Source organism: Equus caballus, chromosome 18, assembly GCF_041296265.1.
Source record: "Equus caballus isolate H_3958 breed thoroughbred chromosome 18, TB-T2T, whole genome shotgun sequence".
In the NCBI taxonomy this organism is placed as follows: Eukaryota; Metazoa; Chordata; class Mammalia; order Perissodactyla; family Equidae; genus Equus; species Equus caballus.
Genome location: NC_091701.1, coordinates 55,156,030 through 55,168,181, shown reverse-complemented (window position 1 = coordinate 55,168,181; position 12,152 = coordinate 55,156,030). Strand labels below are relative to the sequence as shown.

Genomic DNA, 12,152 nt, shown 5'->3' with positions numbered 1-12,152 from the left:
TGATTTAGCTTTGATTTAAATCTTGTTTTCTAGATGAAGCATTGGATGATTTAAAATCCCAGAAGAAAAAAATCGTAAGTTAACTTTTATTTAAAGTTAATTTATATGAAACTAATAAATTAAGAACTGAATAATTAATGTTTATATGTTGTAAGTAATGACTCTCCAAGGAACAAGTATGCTTTTAGATAGCATTTTAATGATGAAGCTAAATTATGAATATTTTTGCTAGTTAATAGTGATTGACAGGAAAAAATAGTTAGATGGACTTTTGAGTTTCTGAGAATCTATGTCAGTTGGAAGCTGAGAAGTAAGTAAATGAATCATATTGGAGGACTAAATGAGAACATTGGTAAAAAGGTGGGTGTCTAGATTGATTATTAGGGCCAAAAAAAGACCAAATATCTACATATGTCAGTTCTCAGGTTTTCTTGATGCAGTAGGCTGGGAGAGAGAGAATCAAGAAGATTGGTTGTAGAAGACAAATTTAACATGAAAAGGCTGAAGAAAGGGGGAAGAGAGATGGAAAATTCTTTTCTTTGATTTCTTCCGTTTTCTATCAGCAACGCTGATCACATGGGTATCTATTGGGGAGCCATCCTTGCGATGTGTTGGAAAGAGGGCCAAGAGTAAGAGAGGAAGGGCCCTAGATATATAGAGGCTGATATATGATGGTCTCTAATAAGTGAATTGAAGTTGATGTTTGACTTGAATTTGCATATGCTTTTTTCATATAATTATTTTTGAAGTATGCAAATGGTAATTACTAGCAATATCATGTTATATGGAAACTTACTTAATGAAATTTAGTCAGATACAAATGATCAATTCAATGTATTTTAGTCTAACACGTAATAAGTAACAATTATGTGTGAAACTAGTGAAAATTATGAGGGTTAAGATCAGTGTCAAAAATTGTTCTGAGGGTTTTAAGTACCTGAAAAATAAAGGAACTTTAATTCTGAAAGGATTCTTTATCTTTTTGTTTGTTTGATGCTTCTTCAGTGTTCTGTGAGGTATTTAGCAAAATTACATTGACATTTTTGATGGGCCTGAATTGAAACATATATTCCTATTATATCTTATTATATTTCTGGCATTCTGTACATTATGGAACAGCCAGAAATTCAAAGTGAGGAAATACTGATGGTTCTCAGTGATAGAGAAGTTGTGATATTATTGGTTTGGTTTGCTGATGTCATAAAAAAGAAGAGCTGGCAGTGGTGATCAGAGCCAAGCCCGACTTGTACCAAAATGGAGAAATACTGACTAAGGTAGCGAAGACAAGGAGGACGCCAAAGAAAAAAGAAAAAAGAAACAAAAGAAAATAAAAAATTCTAGGTGATGAGAAGCTGACCCAGTGTCAGTGGCATCACATGACTAGAAAACAGAAACTTGGAGAACATATGATTGGGGAAAATCTCTCAATAGAGTAACAGAGCAGACTTGGTAAATGCTGTGAAAGGGCAGGCCAGGCTATTTACTTGTTTAATAGCCCTTAAAGGAATCACAACATAAAAGATGCTCTATCTACGCCCGACAGTTGGAAATTCAGTTCAGGGTTCAATAGTTGTGTATATCTAAATGGTTCATGAGGCATCGATATTACAGAATAGTTCAGTATGGCATTTCTCTTGCAGTATGATTAAAAAAAGAAGTTGGCTGCTCTAACTCATTGTATTATTTAGGGAACACAATTTGCGTTGACTTGACCATTGTGGTTATTATACTGTTGCTACTGGGAACTAGTTCCTGGCCTTTATTGTTCAAGCCCGTAACAGAACTGCTTTGTTTGAGTAGCTTTATACTTTGTTTAGAACAATAGGTGTTAAGTGTGAGTTAGTAAGGAGCACAGTGCTAGCTAATGATTGTGCTGGTAATGAGAGGAAAAAGAAGGGACGTTGCTTTTGAGCAAAAGCTAAATGTAATCAAAACTGATCTTCTTTATTGATGTTTAAGTTTAAACTCTACATTTATAGATTTAAAAATACTTTTATTCTTTTGAAATACCTGAAGGAAAAAAAACTTTATCAGTCTAAAATTATCCAATTCCTAACCCTTTTCTTTCATTAACAAAATTAATACAAGTTATACTTACTACTTGATGTTTTATTAGAGGTGGTTTCCTTAGGGATGCATCTCTTTAATCTGTATAGATTTGTAATGTAATTTGTAATTTGTAAAAGTGTAATTTGTAACAATAAACTTGAATTATCAGTTGATTAAAAAGTCCAATTTCTTAGAAAAACGAGTGACAACAATGTTTTGAATCTAAGAGCTAAATCTAAGTATTTGCTTATTAAAATAAAGCTAGAAGTTAAACTTTAGTTATCGAAAACACTCCCAGTTCTGGATGTATGCATTTTGCCACTCACGTATTTTGTGGTCTTTTAAAAAAACTTTTTGTTTTTTTAAAAAGTCTCTGTTCAATAGATAATCCCTCTGCATCCATAAGCTTCTCATCTAAACAGTTCAAAATCAAGATCCATCAAAACGAGTCAAGATGACCTGTTTAAGTGGCTTCATGAAAATGCTGTGCTTTTTCCAGAATAATGTTTCTCTATGGTACTTCTTTGTGGCATTTCTCAGGAAATTTGTTTTTTAAAATCTTGAGAAAAATCAGTTAAGAAATTGGGAACATGGGAAGAAGTGTTATAATTCTCTGAGAATTAAAGCTTAAGAATCAACTCCTAATGTTACTGGTTCAAAGGAATCCACTAATGTCAATTGAAAGGAAGAGCAAGAAATGCTGCCATGCTGAGCTGTAGGTTAATGTGGACATTTCTGGGAACAGGACAGGAGCAGGTAGAAGAGAAGTGGCACAATCTAATTAGTCAGTTTTACCTATGTGGCTATTTTATAAGTATGTTTTATGGGCCCTGTCTCTTATTAATAGAGAGTTATTCTTACAAATAAATGTTAATAAGTTTATGAACATAGTATACTTTATACAAAATCCTGTGAATGATTTTCCAAGAAATAAATTTTGGAAGCAAAAGTCCTTAAATTGACAATTTCAGCATGTTGATTCCATGTAGGACTGTTAACCTCACTAGAAGTTTCAAATGTTACATTTTCATATTACCCAATAATGTTTGCTGGCATTTCCAGTGTTTGAATCTTCACTATGGGCTACAGACCTTGTATATACTTTAACAGAAGAAATGCAGAGAGAAAAGATGTGACTTATAATTGTGGAATACTCCTAATATGAAATCAGAAGATAACATAAAATCCAAATTAGTAAAAGCAACATTGATTTCAGCAGCAAAACCAAAATCAGAGTAAGCAGACAATATGTTCATTGTTGTAAAAAGATGATGCAATATGTACCCTAATACTCTGAATTGAAGATGCTTTTGGGCACACTCTTAATAATTTGACCAAAGTTAGTGCAAAACGAAAGAAAATTTTCTGCATCTGGAATATGTGTCATGAGACAAAGATCTAGAATATTGGATAGGGCAATTAGTGCTTTGTGTGTTTTAAAATTTTATTTCAACAATGATAATTTAACTATTAAATATTTGTAGAATTATCTTTCAAAATTAAAAATTTTGACTTTATTTTGTGTTCTCCCTTCTTTTAGTGTTCTCTATGATGTAATGTCGATATCAGGTAGAAATAATTTTTACCTGTTATCAAAATATATAATCTTGTCAAAATAATATTGATTCGTAATAATCGTGTTTGTTCTCTTTTTTAAATAAAAAAATTCTGGAACTTTTGGTATAACCATATCACAGAAAAACAATTCATTCTATCATTCATTATTATTTAAAATATATAGAATATTATGAAAAACACAGAGTAATTAAGCTATTATGTGAAAATTTTTGTTAGAAGTAAATGGAAAAAAAAGGAGAATGGATTTGTATCCATTAAATGATTTTTAAAATGACTTCACGTGAGATACTTTACATGTACATAGACATAAACACAGATACTAACTGAATGATGTACGAGGAATTGCAGTCATTTGATGTGGCATTTTGGTTTTGAGTTTTTGTGTTGTTTTAAAAATCATAGTTGTAGCTAATCTTTTGATTAAACCTTGCACTAGTCTTAGTCTAGAACTGTGCTGTCCAAATCCGTAGCTACTAACTTCTTGTAGCTTTTTAAATTAACATTATTTAAAATGGAATAAAACTATAATTCAGTTCCTCAGTTGCACAAGCAACATTTTAAGTGCTCATTTATTTATCACACATGGCTTAATGGCTACTGTATTGTACAGATATAAACCATTTTCATAATTACATAAAGTTTATTGCCACAATACTGGTGTAAAACATCAAAAATTAATTTGTAGAGATGAGAGATTCAGTTCTTTGGTGTTCCATGTAGCTTATGTTGATTTGGGGATATATTCTATCATGCCCTCTCTCCATTCCCAGTCTTTCCTCAACTCTAAAGTGATTACAAACATTTCTTTTATGTCAGAAAATTAAACTTGCTTGTTTAAGAATTTATCATAATTTTAAAATAATTAGGAAAATGTTTTACTTTCACTAAACCAAGGTTAATAAATCGTTCATCTAAGCAGTTTAGTTTTTTAAATGTTGAATTGAGTTTTTAAGGAAGAATCTATTAACTACTATTGTGGCAGCATATTTTTAACTTGATAAATGTGCTTTGCATTGCGTTTTAAAATAAATGTCCTTTGTAATAAATATGACATTTCATGAATCTAAGAGGCTATCGGTGGTCACTGAGAAGGAAAAGGTCTCGTTCCAGTTTTTGTAAAAGCATTTTATTGTACACATTAGCTGTTTTGTACTGTCTGTCTTGACTGTCTTGTACTAAAGTTAAACTTTTTCTGATATTGGGCCATAACTGCTAAAATGATACTTTACTAGTGATTACTTTTTAAATTAAATCCATGTATTAAGCCATAAAGTGACTTGAGTGCATTGTAAATAAAATGCTATAATAATGAAGTGTTTTAATGACAGTCCCTAGTGTGAGCATAAAACTCAATAAAATTTTTACTTAAATTCTTACTATGTTCAGTTTTTTCCCTCTAACATTGTTTGAATCTAAATATAAAAGGGGGAGCTTCAGCTTTTGAAGTCGTTTGAGCAAATTCCATGGCTGTTCTCCCAGTTAGTTTTCACTGCATTTGCAGCAAGCTAATTGCTTCTGCTAATAAATAATCTAAAATCGATGCTGACAGCAGTTAATTGGCACAGAGATTTTATTTTGTAAAGCTCTTGGCTAACGACCTTCTTTAAATTAATAGCATTAAGTGCCATGAGGAAATAAATCTGAGGAATTGCCTGTCATTTGCTTGTCATGTCTAATAACTTCCAATAATGATAGCTGATAGATTTTTGCACATTCCATTATTGAAGTTGGTGCATGTAATTATTCTCCTCATTATATGTAAACAATTAGCAATATTTGGTATTTCCTTGCAGTAAAACTGTTAAATACAAGTAACATTAGAGGTTAGAAGCCATTTTAAAATCTGAATTTTAATTATTTGAATACAGGAAATCTTTCATGTTATCTGGACACATGATGTGCTGTTTATTTTAAGCCTTGCACTTGAAACTTTTTAAATAAGACTTATAAAAATAAATAATACATGTGTTTTAAAATGTGACAACTTATGGAAATTTTTGTTCGCAGCTTGAAGAAGTCATGGAAAAAGAAACTTATAAAACGGCTAAATTAATTCTTGAAAGGTTTGATCCAGACTCAAAGAAAGCAAAGGTAAGGCTGTGATATCACTACTATTTTATTATAACTTGCACATTGTAATAGGTCACTAATAACATTATTGTAATTGACAGGAGTTTGAGCCGCCATCTGCTGGAGCAGCTGTAACTGCAAGACCTGGACAAGGTAAATAACTTTGTAGAAACTGCTGCTGCTGTTGGAAAGATCCATATTTACCCAAGTGAGTTCAAAAGTGTGATAGAGATGTGTGAAAACTTATATAGAATGCTTTTATGTTAATTTATATTTGCTGATTTAGGATATGACTTAATGTGGATGGCAATAAGTTTATTTCATTTTGACTTTACAGGAGTGTGTTGATAAATATAGATGTTATCTGTTGAGATTAATTGTATAATCGGTTTTCATCTTTTGAAGTTTAAATAATTTCAGCAATATTTTATGTTTTTTTCCCTCTTCAAATAAGAATCTCTTGGAATAGCTGTTATTATGAAAATTCTTACATTTATATGATTTATTTTTGAGGAACTTAATGAAGATTTTTGTCAAATATGAAGTTTTTTTCTAAAATAACATTTTTATTTAGGAAGAGACTAAAATAATTTAGAAATGATAAAAAAATAGAATTTCTGCTATAAAATAGCATTAACTTTTTTTTTGAGGTTATATTGCTGGATTATTAGTGAAGCCATCACTATTATATCATTAAATATTATGTAAAATTTTAAAAGTCATTATTTTAAGTGGTTATATAAAATATTCCCAAGACTGGCATGTGAAAAGATATTTTTGAGTTTTCATTGGCTTCCTTTTTTGTTCTCTTCTCTACAGTGTAATAATATAGTTTGTAAGAATTTTGTTGCAATATAGAGTATACTATTTTTAAGAATTTCACTTCTATTCTTGTAAATCATCATAAGTGTAGCCTGGTTTATAAAGTTAAGATGACATTTAGAACTTTGAGAAGTCAATTCTTTTATAAATATCTGCAAATGCCATGGGTATGAAATAAGCCATAATAGTTTTAGATTTTCTGATGGGAGAGCTATGTGGGAAGAAGCCAACCCTCTCCCATCTTCCCTAAGGAGGATTTTGGTTTATAGAAATAATAGCTTGCTCTTGATAAATGTAAAAGTTTACATATGATTAAAATAAATTAGCCATAGATACTTGCAATGAAACTCTTACTTCCATAATTAGTTTAAATTTTTCTACAATTTATACTTTTTTCTAGTAATTATAAAAAACATTTTTTGGCCTATGGGCCAGATTTCTATAATTTTATAGTATTTTTATTACTGGTACTAACTTTTCAAAAATACTTGTTAAATAACCTAGTGAAAACATTTTAAAAATCTGATATTTTGCAGAAAGCTGTGCTGTTGTTTTTAAAAAATCTGTTCTTTTCTCTCTTATTAAAAAAGAACAGTTGTATGATCCCCTTTACTGACATTCTTAAGTATTTATTAAAATTTAGGCAACATAAGTTCCTTTAAGAATCTCAGCTTATCTTTTCTTAAAAACTTTTGAAACACAAATAAATTTTTTCCTTCTGATGTCATACCATAATTATAGAAAAACTACTGCTGGTCTCTCTGCTTTATTCCTGCAGCACTGCTTTTGGATATTCTTTTAGGGGAGAATTAACATTTAGCTATAATATAAATGAATCGTTCATTTAAAAGGATGTATTAAATAACTCTTATGTACAGACACCATGGGGAATAAAGAGATGAATACAATATAGTTTTTGACCTTAAGAAGCTTATAACCTTTTTTTCTTTAAAAAATATTCTTCTGGAGTATACTATTCTAGTATTCCTAGCTCTTCCAGGTCTATAGTAATTAATTGCTGTTAGGAATTTTTTCCTTATTTTGAAAAAATTCTAAACTATATCTCAACTTTATTCTACTTTTTGAGAATTATAATTTAGTTTTGTTGTTTAATCCTGTCAAATCTCTTTAGCTTCCTATCATTTTTATAGGTGACTTAGTCATATATTTTATTTATATTTAAGTTCTATGTTTTTCTGAAAGTCAAGTCTTTATTTCTTTGCTTGAGCCATTGTTAGTTCCTTCCTTCCTTCCTTCCTTCTGTCCTTCCTTACTCTCTCGTTCTCTCTCTACCTCGTTCCCTCCCCTCTTCCTCCTTTCACCTGTTTCTGAAATTAAATAACAGAAAAGGGGAAAAAAAACACTAAAGGATGTATGTATGTGGTACTTGAATAGATCTGCTCCCCAAGTTGAATCTAATTGTCCTTATTTTATTCGCTCTCTTGCCTGATTGCTGAACTAGAATTTTGATTCATGTGTAGTAGATATCTTTCTTTTATTTTTCATTACTTAGTTTTTAATGATATATATTGTACTGATATTGATTATAAAATTTGAGACTAGTATTCTTTGATTTCCTTAGGTTTGGCACTAAAAAGAGTGTAATATTTACTGGACATGATACTAACCTGACTGCCTCCCTCTTTTTTAATAGACTTAATCCTTTAGGACATTTTTAGATTTATAGAAAAATGGCAAAGCTAGTACAAAGAGTTCCCATATACCCTTGTACCAAGTTTCCCCTGTTATTAACATCTTATTTTAACACACTACCTTTGTTAAAATTAATGAACATATTGACTCACTATTATTAACTGAAAGTACATAGTTTATTCATATTTCTTTAGTTTTTACCTAATGTCCTTTTTCTGTTCCAGGATTCCATACAGAATACCACATTACATTTAGTTGTCCCATTTTCTTAGGCTTCTTCTGGCTGTGCCAGTTTCTCAGACTTTCCTTGTTTTTGATAACCTTGACAGTTTAGCCCTGACCCCTTTTTATGAGCGGTTTTTATCAGTGCATAATCTTAGTGTCATCATTTGATTTGAAGGAATAAATAAACATAAAAAGTATACACACACACACACACACACACACACACACATATATACACATTAAATAAAATGATATGGTACTTAGAAGCTTAGCATTTATTCTAGTTGTGTAGAAATTATGGACTGGGAGATGGAAAGACTTTATGTCCTTAATAGATTAAAAAGTAATAAAGTTTGGATTTAATGAAAATGGGATTTGCCATGGTGTAAATTCCTGAGTAGCTTCTATAGGATAAAGAAATCTAGATATTCGGGGATGGTGAACAATTAAATTTCTTTTAAAGATTTTAATTGGTATGTAGGAATAAATTTGGCTTCTATGTACTAATTTCTGATTTATTCATTTGATTTTTTCAATAAATGTTTACTGAGTGTGTGCTGTCTCCCAGGCATTGTTTTAGGCTCTGGGGACATAGTAGTGAACAAATTTTGTTTGGGGGGTGGGGCAATAGACATTATACACATACACACACACACACAGATATGAATATAATGTTAGATGGAGGAAAATAAAGAAAGGATGGTGAGTGGGGAGTGCCTTGAGTGAGGGTAGGTTGAAATTTTAAATAAGTTTGTCAGGGAAGGCCACATTGATAAGGTGACCTTTGGTCAAAGACATGAAAATAGTGAGGGAATAAGCCATGCAGATATCTGAGGGAAGAACATTCCAGACAGAGAAATCAGTAAGTGCAGAAAGCGAGTAGAGAGCATGCCCAAATTGTTCTAGAAATAGCAAGGAGGCCAGTATGGCTGGACTGGATTGACCAACTGAGAGAGTAGTAGGAGAGGCAGTAAGAGGTGTCAAAGGATCATATCTTATGGCCTTGTAGAATGTAGACAATTTAAGAACTTCAGGTTTCTAATTTTTTTAAACTTCGTTTTGTTTTTTGTTTTGAGCAGAGGATTGACATGATCTAAATTATGTTTTACAAGAAAGGCTGCATTGAGGCTCCAAAGGGAATAAAGGTGGAAGCAGGGAGACCACGTAGGAAGCTATTGCAGTTATCTAGGAAGTCATCGATGGTGGCTTGGACCTTGGTTTAGTAACATTGGAGGTGGCTTAAATCAGATTTTGCATATATTTTGAAGGTGGAACCCAACAGATTTCCTGATGGATTGGATATGGGGTCAGAAAAGGAGGAGTCAGAGATGACCTCCAGGATTTTGGCCTGCGCAACTGGGAAGATTTGCCATTTACTGAGATGGTAGAAATTGCAAGAGGAGCACTTTTTGGGGTGGGGGCGGGGGGGGGGGGTAGGTTGAGGTGAGGTGGTGAAGAACAGGGTTTGATTTTGGACATATATGTTTGAGATGCCTATTAGACAGACATCCAAGTAGAGATTTTAAGGAAGCAGTTGAATATGAGTCCAGCAAAAAGGAATTATCTGAGCTGGAAATATAAATTTGAGTGTCCAGTGAGTGGTTAGTATTAAAACCATGAGACTGGATGGGATTATCAAGGATGTAAATGCAGAGAAAGAAGAGAAAAGGACCAAGGCCGCTCTAGGGCACTCTAACATTAAGATGTTGGGAATAAATGAAGAGGAACCATAAAAAGAAATTGACAAGTGGTCAGTAAGATGGGAAACCCAGGAGAGTGTGGAGTCCTGGATGATATTGGAGTGTTTCAAGGTAGTGATCATCTGTGACAAATACTGCTGCCAAGTAAGTTGAGGGTCCAGAACTGACCATTGATTTTAGCAATGTTGAGGTACTTGGTGACATTGAAAAGTACAGTTTTGGTAGAGAAATTGGGGCAAAAGCATGATTAGAGTGGGTCTAAGAAAGTATGGGAGTAGAGAAGCTGGAGACAATGAGAACACACAATTCTTTTGAGTAAAAGACAGTGGAAAAATGGATACCTAGAGGGGAAGCATTTTGTGTGTGTGGGTTAACATGCCATATGAAAGAAATGATAGCATGTTTGTATGCCACTGGGAATGTCCTATAAGACACTGAATAATTGATGATGGAGAGAGTAGGGACAATTGAGCGTGAAGCGTCCGTGAGGAGGCAAGAAGAGATGGAATTTAGTGTACAAGTGGAAGAGTTGGCTTTTGGTAGGACTGTGCACAGTTCATCTATAGTAAGGAGACAGAGAACATGAACAGATAGAGGTAGGTGGTGGGAACTGTCTTCAGTATCTGTTTTCTCAGTGAGAGTGAGGATAGGGAAGATGATGTTGGGGGCCTGAAGACGAGGTATAAAGTAGTTCTCTAGGAGAGAGAGAGAGTAAACGCATTAGGAAAATGTAGGAATGCCAGGGGACACTAAGGTCCACTTAAAGTTAATGGTCATGAATTTAAAGCATAGTTGTGTGTATTTTCCAGTGATATTTAGCTGGATGGGTACAGGAATGGAGTAGGCAGAGTTGGTTTTAACCAGGGTTTTGCCTAATGGATTAGATAAAGTGATAGAGGCAGGGAGGTGAAGTATGCAAGGGGGTGATTGTAACAATAGATTATGGAATCTGAGATGATCCTGAGGGAAATAAGGACATGAGAGGGGGATGATAGACAGTCAAAAGGTGTTGCTAGTATAGCTGTCTGAAAACTACAGCCTGCCAATCTGGGCCAAGGGCAACACGTTTTATATGGCTTGAGCTTAGAATCGGTTTTACATTTTTAAAGTGTTCTAAAAAATAACAAAGAAGAATAAGAATATACAACAGAAAACATATGTGGTCCACAAAGCCTAAAGTATTTACTCTCTGACCCTTTACGAAAAAAGTTTGCTGATGCCTTTAATAATTAATAATTAATGGATTGTAGATCCCCTTGGAGTTGAAAGAATAACAGAGGAAGTAAGCTGGGAAGGTAAATGTGGTTTGAGAGTGGAATGCTTGAACTTGAGAGGGGTGCAGTTATTTTTAATAGCAAGGTTCTAGGACTCTGTATGACCATAGGAGTGAATGACTGAAATCGGGAAGCTGATCAAATTATTGAAGAATGCTAACTGATAGCTAAAAATACATCCTTAGCAGACCCTCCTATATTTATTGTAAAAGGAAGCCACCTTCCTGTACATTCTCTTTTACCTTTATACATAACCCTGCATCTCTGCTAGTGAAACTAACAAAAGAAAAGTCAGTTGTATCCTGCTACAGCTAAATTTGAAATCAATAAGTATTGCAGAAAAATTTAAGGGCTCTAGCAAATGGATTACAACTTCTTATTTAAGTAGGTTTTTAGAGTTTACTCATTTGTGTTCCATGGAGTATATGGAAGATTAAAGTATAAATCATGAATCTTTTTTGATCTTGATAGCAAATGGAAAGATACTTCATATTTTGCTGTTTTGAGCATGAACATTTAATTAAGAAAACCTGGAAAAATTCACTGTTTTGGGTGTTTACTTAAGTGTCATATCGATACTGTTACATTAATCTATTGTGTAACAAACCACTCTAAAACTTAGTGGCTTAAAACACCATTCATTTGTTTTACTCATGAATTTGCAGTTTTGTTGAGGTTTGGCACGAGACAGCTCATCTCTGCCTCACATCAGTTGGAGCTACCTGATTGGGCTGGAGGTTCTCCTACCAAGATGGCTTACTCATGTGGCTAACAAGTTGGT

At 32.9% G+C, this 12,152-nt stretch overlaps 1 protein-coding gene across 6 annotated transcripts in view; it reads left to right on the top strand.

Moving 5' to 3' along the window:
* Nucleotides 1-12,152, top strand: part of LNPK (lunapark, ER junction formation factor) — a 66,817-nt gene that overhangs the window by 28,754 nt on the left and 25,911 nt on the right. For all 6 annotated transcript variants that reach the window (XM_070242037.1, XM_005601601.4, XM_023622035.2 and 3 more), the window contains 3 exons: nucleotides 34-74; nucleotides 5,635-5,718; nucleotides 5,799-5,850. In XM_070242037.1, coding sequence (XP_070098138.1) covers nucleotides 34-74; nucleotides 5,635-5,718; nucleotides 5,799-5,850 — 177 coding nt within the window. The remainder of the gene's footprint in view (nucleotides 1-33; nucleotides 75-5,634; nucleotides 5,719-5,798; nucleotides 5,851-12,152) is intronic.